General features: G+C 41.7%; 1 protein-coding gene and 1 long non-coding RNA gene across 5 annotated transcripts in view; one reads left to right on the forward strand and one right to left on the reverse strand.

Annotated features, from left to right (window-relative positions):
* Window positions 1–2,937: 2,937 nt before the first annotated feature.
* LOC132383400 (uncharacterized) overlaps window positions 2,938–19,146 on the forward strand; it is a 37,489-nt gene continuing 21,280 nt past the window's right edge. The window contains exon 1 of the long non-coding RNA XR_009508660.1: window positions 2,938–3,006. This is a non-coding gene — a long non-coding RNA (uncharacterized LOC132383400). The remainder of the gene's footprint in view (window positions 3,007–19,146) is intronic.
* rgs6 (regulator of G protein signaling 6) overlaps window positions 5,637–19,146 on the reverse strand; it is a 568,741-nt gene continuing 555,231 nt past the window's right edge. For all 4 annotated transcript variants that reach the window (XM_059954274.1, XM_059954266.1, XM_059954262.1 and 1 more), the window contains one exon: window positions 5,637–15,870. In XM_059954274.1, the coding sequence (XP_059810257.1) occupies window positions 15,820–15,870 (51 nt within the window). In that variant the 3' untranslated portion in view covers window positions 5,637–15,819. The remainder of the gene's footprint in view (window positions 15,871–19,146) is intronic.

Genomic DNA, 19,146 nt, shown 5'->3' on the forward strand with positions numbered 1-19,146 from the left:
GGACAGATACTTGGCAGATGACGGTTAATGTGAATAAGTGTGAGGTTATCCACTTTGGGAGTAAGAACAGGAAAGCAGATTATGATCTGAAAGGTGTAGAGTTAGGTAAGGGAGAAATACAAAGAGATCTAGGAGTCCTTGTTCATCGGTCACTGAAGGTGAATGAGCAAGTGCAGCAGGCAGCGAAGAAGGCTAATGGAATGTTGACCTTTATTACAAAGGAAATTGAGTACAAGAGCAAGGAAATCCATCTGCATTTGTACAGGGCCCTGGTGAGACCACACCTGGAGTATTGTGTCCAGTTTTGGTCTCCAGGGTTAAGGAAGGACATCCTGGCTGTAGAGGATGTGCAGCATAGACTCACAAGGTTAATTCCTGGGATGTCCGGACTGTCTTATGCAGAGAGGTTAGAGAGACTGGGCTTGTACACGCTGGAATTAAGGAGATTGAGAGGGGATCTGATTGCAACATATAAGATTATTAAGGGATTGGACAAGATAGAGGCAGGAAATATGTTCCAGATGCTGGGAGAGTCCAGTACCAGAGGGCATGGTTTAAGAATAAGGGGTAGGTCATTTAGGACAGAGATAAGGCAAAACTTCTTCTCCCAAAGAGTTGTGGGGGTGTGGAATGCACTGCCTCAGAAGGCAGTGGAGGCCAGTTCTCTGGATGCTTTCAAGAAGGAGCTAGATAGGTATCTTATGGATAGGGGAATCAAGGGATATGGGGACAAGGCAGGAACCGGGTATTGATAGTAGATGATCAGCCATGATCTCAGAATGGCGGTGCAGGCTTGAAGGGCTGAATGGTCTACTTCTGCACCTCTTGTCTATTGTCTATTGACCAGAGAGAAGTTGTGGAAAAGCAGTAGAAATAATTGGAGTCATGACAATAATTCATTGTATGAAGATTGTGATACAGAGGGATGGCATGTGCGCTGAACAATATTTACCTTGGAAGAGCTGTGTGATGCAAAATACACTTTACTGAGGCAAACAAGAGAAAATCTGCAGATGTTAGAGAGAGTTTATTTTACTGAGAGAGATAGTCCCAAATCCACACTGGCTCTCTGGTGGAAGTCCCTGGTCAACGTGTGATCTGAGACAATTGAGAAGAAGCCTAGCAAAGGTCTGACCTGTGACAGACAGCAAGGATATTTCCTGATGGTCATTGCAGGACTGTAGCTTTCCCTTCACTCACACAGGTGAATGATGGATGCATCTTTAAATTCCTGCAGAATCATCTCTTGCTGCCACATGAGTTAGAAGAGCTGATGGAGCTTTTCTGTTGGCTTTGCACCACCTTCCTTGTAGGCCTCAGCTGGTATTGTGTCTAATCTGGCCAACTTGTAACCAAGAGCTGATGCATCACTTTATGCGTCTCAGCTATGGTCAGTGGAACATCCAGTGATTCATAGACAGACACTTGACATGATGTTTGCTGCAAGGCAACTGCAGGAGAAATGGCAGGAGCAAATGCTGACCTGTTCTGCTATGTTGATCTGAGTAAGGCCTTTGACACTGTTAGCAGAAACAGTCTGTGGAAGATCATGGTGAAGTATGGATGCCCGAAGAAATACATTACATTGGGCATCAATTCCATGATGGCATGCAAGCTAGAGTTCTGGACAATGGTGAGATGTCTGTGTCTACCCCTGTTTGAAGCCAGGCTGTGTTCTTGGTGCTATTCAGTCTGGTATTTTCTGTCATATTGACTGATGCCCTTAGAGACAGCGTCATAGGCATCAACATCAGAATCTGCACTGATGGGAAACTCTCCAACCTGAGAAAGCTCCAAGCAAAAATTAAGGTTATGATATAAACATGAGAAAGTCTGTGATGCTGGAGATCCAAAGCAATACGCAGAAGATGCAGGTCAGGTAGCATCTATGGAAATGAATAAACAGTTGACGTTTCGGGCCGAGACCTTTCTTCAGGACTGGAAAGGAAGGGTAGGGAAGATGCCAAAATAAAATGGTGGGGGCAGGGGAAGGACAATAGCTAGATAGGTGAAGCCAGGTGGGTGGGAAAAATAAAGGGCTGGAGAGGAAGGGTTCTGATAGGAGAGGAGAGTGGATCATAGGAAAAAAGGAAAAGACTAGGGGCACCATGGAAGGGTGTTGATAGGCAAGTGAGAAGAGGTAAGAGGCCAGAGTTTGGAATGGAAGGGGGAGGGTGAGGAAAAATTTCTTTTAATGGAAGATGAAATCGATATTCATTTCATCAAGTTGGAGGCTATCCAGATGGAATATTAGGTGCTGCTCCTCCATTCTTGCAGCCTCCTATATCTGGTGTTCCCAGTGCTGCCTCCTCTATATTGGTGGTGAGACCCATTGTGAATCCGGGCATTGTGTCATTGAGCACCTCCACTCCATCTGCAGGAAGTGGAACTTCCTGGTGGTCAAACATTTTAATTCTCATTCCCATTCCGACATGGCCTCCTCTTGTGCCAAGTATACATAGGTACTTTATGTTAGAATGGACAGGCTGCTGTTTGTTTGGAGGGGGAATCGCAGTGCATGGTGAACAGTGTTTTACAGAGGAGGGACAGTGTGCAGTTGTCTGTGTCTTACAGAATGAGAGCTCTGTGTACTAAACATCAGCTTATACAAAAAGACATACGGGACTGTTGTACTGTAGCATGGCTTAAAAATTTTGTCACAATTAGGACAGAAAGACAGTTCAGTAAATTCTTAGGAGAAAACAAGCATCAGTCATAAATCGTCTTAAGTACCTAAATTGATTTAGTCACATTTTGTCATGGTCCGGTCCGGGAAAACTGCATTCCGGTTCACGGTCCAGTCCCTGTTCCTTATTCCAGGTTTTCTGGGTTTCCCCAGTTTCTGTTGAGGCAGGTGATTCTCATTTGGGCTGGCTTCATAAATAGCTTCAGGATTCCACCTCTGGCTGCTGGATTGTTCCTGTCCAAACCCCTTTCCTTCACCTACCTACCTGCCTGGAGCCTGGCCTTGTTGGAACTGTCTGTCTGTGTCCACGTCTTTGCTAGGTAGGTCTGGCCATTTGCTGCTTCCGAGTGTTGGGAGCTGTCTCGTTGTGTTCAGTGTTCTGTGTGATGAGTCCTGGCCCTATGTCCTGTACCCAAGGAGGAGTCCCAGCTCGGTGTTCCATGTTCCTCTCTCTCCCTCGGCTTTGGTTCTCATCATGTCCATGTGCCTCACCCAGCACAGGACTACCTTACCCAGCCTCATATTCCCTCATCCTGTGCTGGGGTTCCCTTTGTCCTGTCCAGTCCAGTCCTGTTGTCTCTCCCTTGATGAAGGCTCTGTGTTCTCATCATCTCCATGTACCTTGCCCAGCACAGGAGTTCCTTGCCCAGCCCGGTGCTTGGATTTCCCTGTCCTGTGCTGGGGTTCCCTTGTCCCATCCAGGAGTCTCCCATCCCATCCTGTGCCTCTCCTCGTCCTGTAACTTTGTCATGTCCTCGCCTAGTTCTAGGGTCTGAGCCTGAGTCAAGACCCAGGTTCTGGGCCCTTGTCCAGTCTCTGGCTCGGAGTCCAAGCCCAGGCTCCTAGTTCCCAGTTCCATGTCCTGGTTCCGCTATCCTTGTCTAGTCCTAGCCCAGGCCTGGATTCCTTGTCTTGTCCAGGGTCAGTGTCATGTCCAGTGTCCTTTCTTCCCCACTTTCCTTGCTTCCTTCTCATGCCTAGTCCTGTTCCAGGTAGTTCAGTGTCTGTCTTGCTTTTGCGTCCACCCCCAACGCTCACATTATGACACATTTGTGTTGAATACAGACATTTTATAAACTTTTTTTCACTTGCTAAAGAGGAAAACTGTTGAGGATAAACTCAAAATACTTGTTTCAAAATTTGGACCTGTAGAGGCAACATGATCTGGCATAACTGAGTGTTCATCTCTGATGTTAGGCTGCCCTCTGTCTATAGTAATCTGAATGTTCTGGATGTTATTTTTATTGTTTGCATGATTTTTTTCCTTGCTCATTGGGTGTTTGTTAGTCTTTTTTTAATAGGTTCTATTGGCCTTCTTTGTTTTGTGGCTGCCTGTAAGGAGATTAATATCAAGGTTATATATAGTATACATTTATAATAAATGTATTTGGAGCTTTGAACACTGAACATCAAGCCTGTTACTGACGTTGCCTCCACTGGAAATCATTCCTCCATCCCACCTCATTGTCCCACAGTGCTACACCCCTAATTCCTGAATGGAACTTGTCATACTGGGGAAATTCACATAAATGGTGGGTATAGAAATCACAGCAAATCATGCTCCCTGATGTAAGTAAGTTGCTCCCAGAATGAAAGCAATTTTACTTCAGAGCATCATTGCACTATCCTGTTAAGTATCTTGTCTCCGATTCTCTGGGAGAACTTAACAATAATAATCTTTAGGCAACGGAAGTCACTTCATGTAGATAACAATTAAGTAACAGAATCCCCTTTTCATTACTTAACACTTTCAAAAAGCACAGTGAGCTCTGGAATTAAAATTCTTTGGTTGCAGTTTGGTAATGTTCAAACCATGTAGTTATACTGACCCTGCTGGCCACAGTGATTACGGTTTTTTTTGCAGTCTCTATTAAAAATCAAGGTTAGATTCTCAGGGTTTCAGCAAATGCTCTGGGAAAACTCTTGCAGCAGTAATACAGCCTTGGGAGACCGCCCAAATGAGGGCACACTCTCTAGTGATACCACCTTGCAACTTGCAAGAATCAGTATTGTTTGAATGATGGCTGACAAAGAGAAGTTTGGCCCCTTCTTGGCAAAATTTCCTACAGAAGCGGTTTGCAATTGCCTTCTTCTGGGCAGTGTCTTTACAAGATGGGTGACCCCAGCCATTATCAGTACTCTTCAGAGACTGTCTGCCTGGAGTCAGTGGTCGCTTAACCAGGGCTTGTGATAGCACCACCTGGTCCCATGGCTTCATGTGATTCTGATCGGGGGGGGGGGGGGCTAAGCTGGGGCTATGACTTGCCCAAGGGTGACTTGCAGGCTGGCAGAGGGAAGGATCACCCTACACCTCCTTTAGTAGAGATGTATCTCTATCCTGCTACCTGATAGTAACACTGAGAATTCACCAGCAGCAGAGGGGTCCTGTGTACGAGGCTGTCCAAAGCAGCGCCAGGTCGATCATAGCAGGAGGTTCCTGGGGGTGGGGGGGGGGGAGAGGACACAAAAACACAGACCACAGTGGAAGAATTCAAGTCAGGCAGCATCTGTGGAAGAAGATACCAGTTAATGTTTCAGATCTGTCTCCATTCTACAGAACTGGAGGAAGAATGGAGTTTTCTAAACAGAATGAGGTTCAAGACAAAAGGCTTTATGGAGATTGGTTAGGACAGATCAGGTGATAAGGAGCAAGAGCTCTTTACACTAATGGTGGGGGGGGGTGGTCTGCATTTAATGAAAGTGAGTGAGAAAATCATATTGGGAAACAATGAGAGAGCAGTTTACCCGAAGTTGAAAGCAGCTAACTCACTGTGGTGAATCCCATCTGATTCGGTGCAATAGTGGCTGACTAACACTTACCTGCAGAGCTGTTGTGATGAACAATGTCCGCCATCAGTTCTAGATCTCACGTTAGAAAAGGGGGCAAGGAAGAAACCTCCCACTGGCTCACAGAAGACAGTAAAAAGAGAACCACCTTTTACATTGGCATTTAGGGTCTTTGTTTTTATTTTTAAGATCACAGAGTGATACAGCAATGCTCAAGCTTTGGTGCGTTCCATTAAAATAGCAAACAATCAGTAAACTTTGAATGCTTGTTATTTCCTCCCTCTTTCCATCTGGCAGTTAACTAGCACTCCAGAGAACAGTGGTTGTACATACTTTTACATGCTTAGTTCTATGCTAGCAATATTGTGCTTCCAGACAAAGTGAAAATTTTGGCGAATAATGTCACAAGTATTTACTACATCTCCTAACAATTTCCCAACTACTTGACAGGAATATAGACCAGTTTTAGCCTCAGGGGCTTGTTGTTGCTCAATGGTTTATAGGGTCCTCTTTAGTATTATTGAGATTCCTTCTCAAGGATGGCATCTTTGCCATCACAATGGTCTTGATTTCCAAAGACCCCTAGTTGGTAAACACCATTACATTTTTGTACAAGTTTTCATGATTTCAATCAGGACTGGTAGTCGGCCATTCATCCTCTCAAAACTGTTCCACTATAGCTGGCTTTATATGCATTCCCAGCTACCTTGACAAAAATTTATCACAAACAACTAAGAAAAGTTTCAATTAACCTTAAGCAAGTTTTCAGGGAAGAGAATCATAGGCTATATGTGTTGCAATGTGCTTAAAGTGATAAAAGACAGTGCTTTCAAAGTGTAAGTTGTAGCCATACTCAGCATCTATCTGTAGCTAAAGGCTGATCATCTTCTGCTCATGAATTGAACTTGCAGTTGTAAATAGACATATTCGTGCATGTACATAAACTATTAAAAAATTATAGACCAGTACAAAAAGGCTTGTAGAATGCTGGAGGTCAAGAATACAAATAGAAGTTATGCTAACACTGTACAGTGCTTTGCTAAAACTGTTGATGCAGTCTTGTGAGCAGTTTCGGGCACAGACTAGGATCAGAGTTGACAAGATTTCTGAACAGATTTACTAGAATAGAAACCTGGATTCAAGGATTAAATTACAAAGTGGAATTATGCAAATTAGTGCTGTAGGAGACAATTTCCACTGGAGTATAATGTAGACAATCATCCAGGCCTCTTAGGATGGTTACAAAATAGAGGGTGGCAGAAATTTGCAAGTCACTTCTGCAAATAGGAATGCATGCTAGGTTGATTGTTAGTTCTCAGTTCAGCTGTAAATTTATTGAAAGTCTGTTTGCAAATATTGAAAACTTATCCAGTCACTGCCTTCTTCCTACTCTCATCTCAAGGAGAATGATCTTATACTCATCTCATGAACTGTGCAGTGTGGTAGTCATCTGTGCTGCACCATGGTGACCATCTTGAGGCACTCCATGGGTCGGATTTTACTCTGGGATCCACAATAACCAAACTCAGTCCGGTTGTCTCCTGACACTGCCTGGTGCACCTTCCATGTTAAAAGGAGCCTATGGTCCTCCAAAGCCCGGCTGTCACAGCGAACGCAATGGCGCTCTGACACTTGCACTGGCAGCAGCTAACTGAATGTGGCTGACCCCCTTCTCATTCAGTGCGATAGTAGCTGCCTGCAGCTCCCCTTGCAACTGTTATGGGGAGCACTCTGCGATATCAGTGCTTATGAGTTAGGCTCTTCTGCCACACTCACTGGACTTTTCAAATAGTATAGTGAAAACAGGCTGAAAGGGTTAAATAGCGTTCTCCTATCCCTGTATATATAACTAGCCTGGAATGGTCCGCCATGAGGCTAATGTCTTTCCTCTAACGTATCCCGATATTATCTGAAACATGGCTTTCATTGCTATAGTGAGGTTGAACTTATTTTTGATTGAGGGTAAGACATTTGCATTGACTTTCAAGTGTGAATCAGCATCATTCCATTTCTTAAGCCTTTTAAGCCCCTGTCTAGATTTGCCAAGACTGATTGCTGTGTAGATCTTTGCAAGCCATCTTGATTGGCATGCCAGTCGCCACAACAAGAATTAATTCACATTTGAAAACATTCCAAAGCACTTTGCAGGAGCATTGGCAGCCAAAATTTGACACCAAGGCAAAGAAGGTATAAAAGCACTTGTCTAAGAGTGCAGACTGTGCCATGTTACTAATTGATTTCGAGTTTCACAAGTCTAATTGCAAGAGTGTGGAGTGAAAAATTGCATCACCAAAACAAAAAGAAAATTGGTGGACTACCTTTGGAAGTGCTACCTCACGAAGCATTTCAAAATGAATCTTCTGTAGCTATCCATGTCATCACACTAAGTGCAATGTTGTCCCTGATCTCAATCTTAACATTGCAACAGCTTGCTGCTCTAATCCAATTATTTGCCATTTTCTACATTCATAGTTTATTTTGCTGCAGCCATTAGAAATAACCATGAGAATATAATCACTTGCTGTTTTTTGTGATTTGAGATCATCTGCATTTGCAGAAGAAGTTCTTTGATGGTGGAGAAATTACCTGACCCTGTTACACAGCACTGTCTGTAGTTTGTTGCCAGAGCTGTCTGGGACACAGATGGATTTGTGGCAGGGCACAGGATCCTGTGCTTCCATTTTAAAGTTGTGGTACAATATAAATATAAAAGATGCCAAAGAAACTGTGATACATCACCTCTAAGATGTAATTAGGTATAACAATTGGCCATAAAATAAACCTTTAATATGTTTTTAATTATAATTACTAATTATGTTGTGAACTGTACAATCCTGTCTCCTGCCCCAATGACTGACATAAACACGCAAGAAATAGCAATTTAAGTGTTGTAAATATATACATGCTTAAGCTTATAGTATGTTTTTTACATGAGGATTATTTTCATGTATCTGTAAAGGCGGACATTGCTGCAATTTAGTTTCCAAGGACACCTTCAGGTATAAATCTTTTGAGGCTGTCAGTGAAACTTACAGCAACTTGTTTTCTTCATTTTAGTAATGCTTTATTCGGACTAAAAATGCATCAAATATTAAAAGTTTGCTTTGACATGCTGCCATATTATCTGTTGCAAACACTTCTGGAGGCAAAACACATTGTAATTCAGTATTAATTATTTGGTGTATAGAGTACTAGATGAATTATGGGTAGGGTAACACGGCAGCCATAGAGACATTCAGCTCAGAAGCAGCTCCTTAGGCCCTCCATTTATGTGCCAACCCTCAGGCACTCAATTACACTAAACTTGTACTAATCCTGTTCTATTCTCATAAAGTCCACATGGATTCTGCTACGCACTCAGCCTAGGAGCATTTACAGTGATTAATTAACCCACTGACCTGCTAGGTCTTTGGGATGTGGGAGGAAACGAGAGCACCGGAGGAAACACATGTGGTTCATGGTGAGAAAGTGCAAATTGCAGAGAGCACTGGAGATGAGAACTGAACCCAGGTCACTCTTCTGACGTGTTGTGCCAGTGTGCCACTACAGTTTCAAGATACATCTGCAGGAATTCAGCTGAAACAATGCAGCTTTGTCTCAGTACGGTAGCGGAGTGCTAGCCCGGATTGTATAGCCCAAAGTCAGTCGTGAGTACATCAGCTCTTGGGAGGAATGAACAATATTGGGAAAGACCATTATTTTCTTTAAACTGCTTTTTAAGCACCGATGGAAATATCTGTCATGGGGAGCAAAGAGGCCTTTGATAAAACATACATTGTGGTCAATATGTTCTGAAGTAGCCACAGCAGAAATGCAAACAAATGCTTTAATATGTCCTGCTGTATTATTTAAGCAAAAGTATAATCCAGTTGAAATAATTAATCATTTAACTTAAATGATTCACTGAGAATTAGTAAAATAAAAAAAAAAAATTGCATTCTTTCCCACTTTGCTGGATGAATCACTGCTTGATCCGGGGGGGGGGGGGGGGGTGGTGCAGAGACTTGACAGAAGACTTAAACTGAGGATACTTAAAAAGGAAAAATAGCAAAAAATGACTTGGAAGTAATGAGAGACATAGCATTTTAAAAACTGTTCATTAGAGACCACAGGAGATGTATATTTAACTAAAAGGCAAGTCTATATAGGCAACCTCCACAAAGGGACTGAGCAGATTTTCAACTAAAAAAAACTAGGCGTGCACTAGCTGCATGAGTAACAATGGGGAGGAAGACAAATGGAAATACAAAGATGATAGGAAAGAATCGGGCAAAAGTGAACTACATGATTGAAGTATCAAGGAAAGTGAACAGCATTTGACAGATCCATGCATATACAAAGGGAAGTTATGATAAGAGTAGTCTCCCCAAGGAATGGACAAACCAAATGAGTATCGCAGGTTAGCCACTGCCCATCTTCTGCTGAACGATTCACCTCCTGACGTTCCAAAGCTTTTTCACCATCTATGGAGAGATGGTATTACTTCCCACTTGCTTGGACCAGGGCAGCTCTGCTGAGACTTGAGGGGTATAACACCATCCTGGAGAAAGCAGCTGCTTCGACCAGCACACAATCCACCACTCTAAAAGTTAATGCCCTCCACCAATGGCACACATAGCTGCAGAATATACATTAACAAATACTTTCACCTAGGTGACTCCAACCTTGCAAATCTTCAGCTGTCGCCAACAAAAAGAAGGGCAAAGACCATAGGGGAACCTGAGCTCTGCAGATTGTCCCTGAAGACCATACTGACTTGTAGCTTAAGGGCGATGGGGTTTGCTTTATAGATGTGCTAGAGAACCAGATAGATCACTCTTATGTAGATCTGATATGCAGTTAATTGGCCAAGTGGCCAACTTCTGTTCAGTAAAGATTATGGAATTTTGATTCTGTAGTTCTTCATTATGTAAATCCTGAAACTCTCTGCCCAGCGACATTGTGGGATTTCTTTAACTGGAAACAATGCAGCAGTTTAAACTCACCTTCAGCTTCTCAAGGGCATTTCTCACTGGACAATAAATGATGGTGTTTTAACCCCTGCAAAATTCCATAAACAAGTTAAAGTCAATCATAGTTTTTGACTTTGAAGCATAAATTTCAAAATGTGCAGATGGCAGAAAATTGCAAGGTTCAGTCAATACAGAAGAAAATTACATAAAACTACAACAAGCTGTTAATAAACATGAAGAATGGGCACTATAGGCTTCCACATGCTTCCTAGATGTTAAGCGTTTAAATGTGAATAACAAAGTCATTTAGAGAGAAGTAGCAACTTGATGATAAAGCCATACACATGCAGACATAAACAGAATAGATTATGTTTATGTGGGATGCCTTCAAAGTGAAATTTTGAGAGTAAAGCTTGTGTGTGCCTGTCAGAATAAAAGGTAAAGTTAACAGATTTGGCAATTCAGGAGATTTTGAGGCCATGGTTAAGGAAAAAAGAGGTGCATAGCAGGTGTTCACAGACAGAAATAAATGAGGTACTTATGGAGGATAAGAAATGCAAGAGAACACTACGTAAATCAGGAAGGATAAAAGAAGTTTTCCCTAGCAGACAAGATGAAGGAGAATCCCAAGGGATTCTACAACTATGGTAAGAGTGAAAGGATTGCAAGAGACAAAATTGGTCCCCTGGAATATCAGAATGGTAATCCACGCATGAATCCAAAAGAGATGGGGAGATTGTAAATCATTTTTTTTTGTATCTGTATTTACTCAAAAGACAGAGTCTACAAAAGTGAGGTCATGGACAGGAGGAGGTGTTTGCTGTCTTGAGGCAAATTAGGGTGGATAAATCCCAGGGCCTGACATGGTATTCCCTTGGACCCTGTGGGAGGCAATTGCAGAAATTGCAAGGGCCCTAGCAGAAAAATTTAACTAATCCTTAGCGACAGGTGAGTTACTGGAGGATTGAAAGATGGCTAATATTGTTCAGCTGTTTAAGAAAGGCTCTAAAAATAAACCAGGAACTTGTAGGCCAGTGAGCCTGACATCAGTAGTGGGAAAGTTACTGGAAGATATTCTAAGGGTCTGGATATATGAGTGTTTGGATAGACGAGGACTGATTTGGGATAGGTAGCAGGTCTTTGTGTGTGTGTAGGTCAGTCTAACCCATCTTATTGAGTTTTCAAGGAGGTTTCCCAGAAAGCTGATGAAGCAAGACAGTGGATGTTGTCCACATCGACTTTAGCAAGGCATTTGACAAGGTCCCACATGGGAGCTTGGTCAAGAAGGTTCAGTGCTTGGCATTCAAGATGAGGTAGTAAATTGGATTAGACATTGGCTTTGTGGTTGTAGCTAGAGAGTGAGAGCAGATGTTTGCCTCTCTGACTGGAGGCCTGTGACTATCGGAGAGCTGCAGGGATCGGTGCTGGGTCCGTTTGCAATCTATATCAATATTCCAGATGATAATGTGGTTAACTGGATCAGTCAATTTGCAGATAACACCAAGACTGGGAACTTAGTGAGCAGTGAAGATGACTGTCACAGCTTGCAGTGGGACCTGGACCAGCTGGACAAATAGGCTGAGAAATGGCAGATGAAATTTAATGCAGACAAGTGCGAGGTGTTGGACTTCAGTAAGACCAACCGGAGTAGGTCTCACACAGTGAACAGTAGGACACTGAAGGGATCCAGGAATACAGGTCTATAATTCCGTGAAAGTGGCATCATACATAGACAGAGTCATTAAGGAAAACTTTTGTCACATTGACCTTCATAAATCAACGAATTGAGTACAGGAGATAGGTTGTTATATTGAAGTTGTATGAAACATTGGTGAGGCCCAATTTGGAGTATTGTGTGTAGTTTTGGTCACCTACCTACAGGAAAGATGTCAATAATGTTAAGAGTACAGAGAAAATTTACAGGGATGTTGCCAGGACTGAAGGATCTGAGTTTTAAGGAAATATCGAATAGGTTAGGACTTTAATCCTTGGAATGCAGAAGACTGAGGGGAGGGTTGATAGAGGTATGCAAAATTATGGGTATAGATAGGGTAAATGCAAGTAGGCTTTTTCCACTGAGCCTGTGTGGGACTACAACTAGAGGTCATGGGTTGAGGGTTAAAGGTGAAAACTTAAGGGGAACTTGAGGGGAATCTTCAGTCAGAGGGTCTTGAGAGTGCAGAATGAGTTGCCAGTGCAAGTGGTGCATTCAATCTTGATCTCAACGTTAAAACTTGGGTAGGTACATGGATGGCAGAGGTAGGGAGGGCTACGGTCAGAGTGCAGGTCGATGAGACTAGACTATTTAAATGGTTTGGCATTGACTAGAGAGGCCAAAGGGCCTGTTTCTGTGCTGTACTTTTCTATGACTCTATTGTGCAGATGCTGGAAATCCAGAGCAATACACAATATGCTGGAGGAACTCAGCAGGTTAGGCAGCATCTATGAAAATGAACAAACAGTTGACATTTTGGTCTGAGACTTCTTCTGGACTGGAAATGAAGGCAAAAGATGTCAGAATGAAAAGTTGGGGGGGGGGGGAGGGAAAAGAGGATGAATTAGAAGATAATAGCTTAAGCCAGGTGGGTGGGAAAGTTCAAGAGATGGAGAAGGAGGAATCTAATAAGAGGAGAATGTACCAGGGGAGAAAGGGGAGATGATAGGCAGATGAGGAGAAGAGCTAAGAGGCCAGAGCAGGGAATAGAAGAAGAGTGAAGTGGGAGTGAAAAACTATTACAGGAAGGAGAAATCAGTGTTCACACCATCAGGTTGAAGGTTACTTTGTTGGAATATTGAGTGCTGCTCCTGCACCCTGAGCGGGGCCTCGTCAGGCAAAGGAGGCAACCATGGACAAACATGCCTGAATACGAATGGGGATAGGAACAAAGTGGTTCTCCAATTTAGCAATCTTTCTTTCTTTTTCAATCTTTTTATTGAGTTTCATATATATATATATATATAAAAAAAAACATAACATAATAATGAATAGGTTATAGCAATCTCATCAATGTAGAGGGCGCCGCATCAGATTCACAGGTGAAGTTGTTACCTCACCTGGAAGGAGTGCTTGGGGCCCTGAGGGAGAAGGTGAACGGGTAGGGGTAACATTTCTACTGCTTGCAGGGACATGTGCAAGGAGGGAGATTGGGGGGAGAGACACCTGGACAAGAGAATCATGAAACAGCAATCTCAAAGGGAAAGGGGAAAGCAAAGAGTAGGGGGTGGGGGGGAGGTAAAGATGTGCTTGCTGGTAAGATCCCATTGAAGATGGTGGAAGGTGGATGTAGAGATTCATGAAGTGGTAGGTGGGGACAAGAGGAACTTTATCTCTTAATGCAAAGGTCACAAAATGCTGGAGGAACTCAGCAAGTCAAGCAGCATCTACAGAAATGAATAAACAGTTGACGTTTCGGGCCGAGGCCCTTCTTCAGGACTACAAAATTGTCGAGCACCTTTTCTCCATCCTCCAAAAATGAAATTTACTGGGGTCAACTATTTTAATTCCTATCCCCATTCCCATTCCAATATATCAGTCCATGGGTTCCTCTTTTGCCATGATGACACCGCATTCGGTGGAGGGTTTCCGGAGTGGTGATATTTAAGATAGAAATGGTTGCTGTTGCTGTTGCTTTCCATTTCAGGAAGTAGTATGTTCAGATATCCATTGTGATTAAATGGACAAAGTTGTGACTAACATATTCTATGCAGACTTCAGGAAAAATGTGGTAGGAATATGAATGAGTTCCTACAAGAAGTATCTGATGATGAAAGCAGAGAAGAATTCAAAGCAAAGTTAGATAAACAGTTGAGGAAAAGAGAAACAGATGGAGTTAAATGTTGAGGGATGGGATGCTACTCATATAGAACTTCAACATAATCCTATTAAATCCTGTTTCTCTACTTTTCTCATGTGTTCATCTATGACATTGAAGGAGGCCACCCTGCACATTGGTCTATGCCAAGTCTCAGAGCAATCTTTCTTCCCAGTGCTGATCCACGGTCTTGACCTGAAACACTGGTCATCCTTTTGTCTCCACCAATGCTGTCTAACTTGCTGACTTCTTCCGGATTTTTCCTCTGCATATTAGAAGTTACAGTCTCTTCTGTCTCTATTTCCCTGTAACCTTCTCTCTCCCCACGCTCATCAAGATCCCCTGTATATTTCTGCTGCTCACCCTCAATGGGAAAACTATAAGTAAATTTAATTCAGAATTTTTGAACAGTGCTCCTGACTTCCAAAGGTAATTCTCACTCAATTCTTCCTGCACATCATCAGAAAGCCTTAAAGCATTTTGCAGACAATAGTTGTTTTAAATTGTAGATATTATGGTGACAGCAAGCATAGCAACCAACTTTTGCAGAGCAGGACTCTACAAACAACAAATAGAAGACAAGGTAAATCTGCTGTAAGGGCAATTGAAGAACTAATATTGGCCAAAATATATTTTCACTGGGCCACTTTTCCTCTGAGTTTGCAAAGCTTGGGTGTGAACATAAACTAAATTTCTGACCTGTATGGTGATATAGCTACAAAGGTGCTGGCTACTTTCTTAACAGTGTGTTGTACAGTCCGTACTATAGTGTCTTTTCCTTTGGTGTTATTAGATCCCGATCTGTCATTAACTACCAAAATATCCAAAAGGTAATGATAATAAAGCTGAACTGAAATGTGGCTTCTGTATGCCAAGCTGAAAAACACTTATGAGACTCCTTTAATTAAACTTGAGTTTAAAGCTAATTTATGTGTTGTTATGGTGTTACTTCCCATTCTCTGTTTCACTGTGATCAGTCGGAATAGTTCATAACTACAATTATGCTGGAGCACCTTTATAGTTTACACAAGGTGCATTAAATACTCTAAGGTGCAAACATGAGAAAGATGGAAGACTTATGGTTGGCTGAAGTGAATGTGACGCTCAGGGAAACTGAGCTGGTTATTGCCTACAGATTAATCAATCTGCCTCATCCTTGGCAAAAGACCTTCAATATAAGCACCTGCTCCCTTGCTTGCAATTTATAAACCTCCTAATATTTCTCAGTCACACGTGGTTAAAAAGTTCTTTTATACAAATTGATTCTGTGAATTCACAAGCAATTCCCATTACAATATCTAGAAGGTCAAAAACATCCATATAGTTTCACTGGCAGCCAGAAATTCTATCTCTGCTTCCCTGCGCCTAAGATACACTAATTTATTATTTCTTAGTGTAAAAAAAAAGGTGATCTTCTTTGATACAGTTGTGGTAATTCATTCTGCACTGAGGAAGGATTAAAATGTCCTGTTGTCGAGTTGTACGATAGAACTCCTCACAGTTCTCCTTTACATGGTAGCTCCCAGGAGTATAGGTCCAAGTCTCTTCTCATCTTATTGCAACCAGTAAGCCCGGATTGCTGTCAGGACGACTGCATGAGACCGGTAAGCCGTTTGCCAGTCAGAGATTTGCCCTACAAAACATAAAGACATGTTCAAATACAGTACATCGAACACTGGCAATTACCATTACCTGAAACACTGATTAGACTACTGATAAAGCTACACAGGAATTCACTGTGGCTGCTTGAAGTTTTCATAACATTTCCAAATCAAACACACCCAAAAACATTAGGAGTGTTGCTTTTTCCAAATGTGAGTTGAAGGCCTGGGGTAATGAGGAAAGACTGAGTTTATACAAAAAAAATGCATAGCTCTTAAAAACACGCCTTTCACACAATGAATTATTTTAAAATGAAGTCACTGCTGCATAAAAAAACAATTTCATGAACCACAGGTTCAACAAACTTATGTAGACAAAAAATATAAACTACTAGTTTAATTCTGTTGGTCAGTACACCAAAAGCTGTCTATTATTCTTTGGCCAGACAGCTAGGTTCTTCACATTCATCTGACAACTGGAGAAGGAAGAAAGGATTAAACATCACACTCAAAGAATGAAAATGATGGCACGGCATATCACTCCTGTGTTAAATTTTCAACCTTGATTACAACAGCATGAATATTGATATGGGGTTGGACTCCCAAACTGCTACTGTTGGTGGATGTTCTGATGTAATGGCTTAAATAATTTTCTACTGGTACTATTAGTGTTAATGCATAAAATCCAATCAAAGCAGGAAGGACAATGGACAGTAAAGGGCAAATGAAGAGTAAGGACACCAAAATTAGGCAATTGTTTATTGACTGAAGCTCTGCCTTCAATACTATAATTGCAAGCAAACTCATCTCCAAACTCCTAAATCTGAGACTCAACATCTGTCCCTGTCAGTTCTGCTTTCTGTTTTCCAATTACCCCTGCCAGTCATTCCTCCATACCTTCTGTTTGTTCCTCTCTCCTTCCTTTCCTTTCTGGCATCACATGTCGATAGGGTAGTTTGGAGAGTTTTTGGCACAGTGGTCTTCATAAATAAAACTGAGTACAGGAGTTAGGATGTTATGTTAAAGTTGTGAATGGTGTTGGTGAGGCCAAATTTGGAATGTTGTGTGCAGTTCTGGTCACATATCTACACAGGAAAGATATCAATAAGATTGAAAGAGTGCAGAGAAAATTAACAAGGGTGTTGCGAGGACTTGAGGACATTTATAGGTAAAGTTTGAATAGGTTAGTAGTTTATTCACTAGAGTGTATGAAAATGAAGGGAGATTTGCTAGAGATATACAAAATTATGAGGGGTATAAATAGGGTAAATGCCGGCAGGCTTTTTCCACTGAGGTTGGGTGAGACTAGAACTAGGGGTCATGAGTTAAGGCTGAAAGGTGAAATATTTAAAGGGAACATGAGGGAAACTTCTTCAGTCAGAGGATAGTGAAAATGTGGAACGAGCTGCTAGCAGAAGTGGTGGATGTGGGTTCAGTTTCAACATTTAAGAGAAATTTGGATAGGTACATGGATGGGAGGGGTATGGAGGGCAATGGTCCCGGAGCAGGGAAGTGGATCAGAAATCACAGCCCATACTTTACTAAAGTTTTTCCAGTTCTGCATTATCCTTATTTATAAGAGGCGCATGGCCAATATGACATGCACATCAATGAACTCTGTAATTAAATAATATGGAGTATATTTGATATGCTGTTGGTTCTCTTAAAAATCTGCAGCAGCATACATTTAACCCTTTAGTACACTTATTATTATAAATAGGTATCTATTTCTATATACATGATTTCTACATATACTGTATATGGTTTAGAATTTAATCATATCCAAGGGTGGTGACATATTTTATGAGAGTGTGCCCAAATTGGCATAAATTTTCTCAAACATTCTCTCATGTGCCATGGTAATTTTGAGCAGAGGTTATCACTGATTAAGAAATTAGCAACAATAAATATAGACTCCTGTGAAAACAGCTCACTGCCCTCTAGTTCTGGAAAATCATTTGTTTCATTTGGCAGTAAAGATAAACATTATATCTTTTTACCTTGGGCGGGGTTTAAAGAATCAAGGGTCAGCACTACATGCCACATGCCAACAAAATTTTTGACTGTTCCATCTCGGGCAGGCATGCCATTGCTTTGCCATCCTCGAACGTAACAATTGAAGAGTTTTCATATACACAATCCCAATTGTGACTATAAGTGCTGACTTAGCAGCTAGTACATTAGATTCCACAAGATCATAAGAGAAAGAAGCAGAGTTAGGCCATTCAGCTCATTACATATTCTCCGCCATTCCATCATGGCTGATCCATTTTCTCTTTCAACCCTATTCTCCTGCCTTCTCGTCACCACTAGTCATCATCAGCCATATGGCTGATACAGTAATGACAATGCGGTTGCCATCCCAACAATCTGTCACCAGATTAGGAAATTGAATTCAACATGCATCATGAATAAAATACTATCTTTTCTTTCATTTATTCCAAGGAAAATCACTGGTAATTTTTCCTTTGATCTGAAGTCAATTCAAGAGTGCGCTAGGTGGAATTTTGTTGCCAGAAATTGGGAGGCAAAAGGAAGGAATGGAGGCATTAAGGAAGGCAAGGCTGAGAAGCTAAGACTTAAAGCACAGAAACATTCGAATTGAAGCTTGTGTGAATTAACTGCTCACAGAGTGACAAGCAGATGTTTCACACTGACAGACAATGTGTAGAAATCAGCATAGTTTTACAGAATGACCGGCAATAAAATTCATGATTGCTTTTATCTGTTCAGTCCGAAAAATGTTTTTTAATTTATTAGGCTCATTCAAGGAAAATATTGTCCTAATAGGAGAGATTAAGTAGACTTTAGGTTGGGTTTCCTTTCATTGGACCATAGGAGACGACACGGGAAAATGGGGCTAAATTGTAAGCTCTATGGTTGGCATAGCCAAAGTTGGTCTTGAGGGCTGGTTTGCATTCTGCATTGCTCTATGTCTTTAAGCTGAGGGATAACCCTACTGCCTCGTATCTGGCCATGCTGTCAATATGAATCTTAGTATCAATCTTTTTCTCCAGGGCTGATGAGTTTAGAACTGGAGGGCACAGGTTTAAAGTGAGAGGGAAGAAGTTTAAAGGAGATTTGAGGAATAAATTTTCACATGGAAAGTAATGAATATTGGGAATGAGCTGCCAAAGAGGTGGTGGAGGCAGATACAAATCAAAACTTTAAAATGCATTTGGACAAGTACTTGGATAGGAAAGGTGTAGAGGGATATAGATAGATACCTTATTGATCCCAAAGGAAATTACACTGTCTCAGTAGCATTACAAGTGTGGATAAATAATATTTTCTTTATTTAGATACAC

This window comes from Hypanus sabinus, chromosome 2, assembly GCF_030144855.1.
Source record: "Hypanus sabinus isolate sHypSab1 chromosome 2, sHypSab1.hap1, whole genome shotgun sequence".
Taxonomy (NCBI): domain Eukaryota; kingdom Metazoa; phylum Chordata; class Chondrichthyes; order Myliobatiformes; family Dasyatidae; genus Hypanus; species Hypanus sabinus.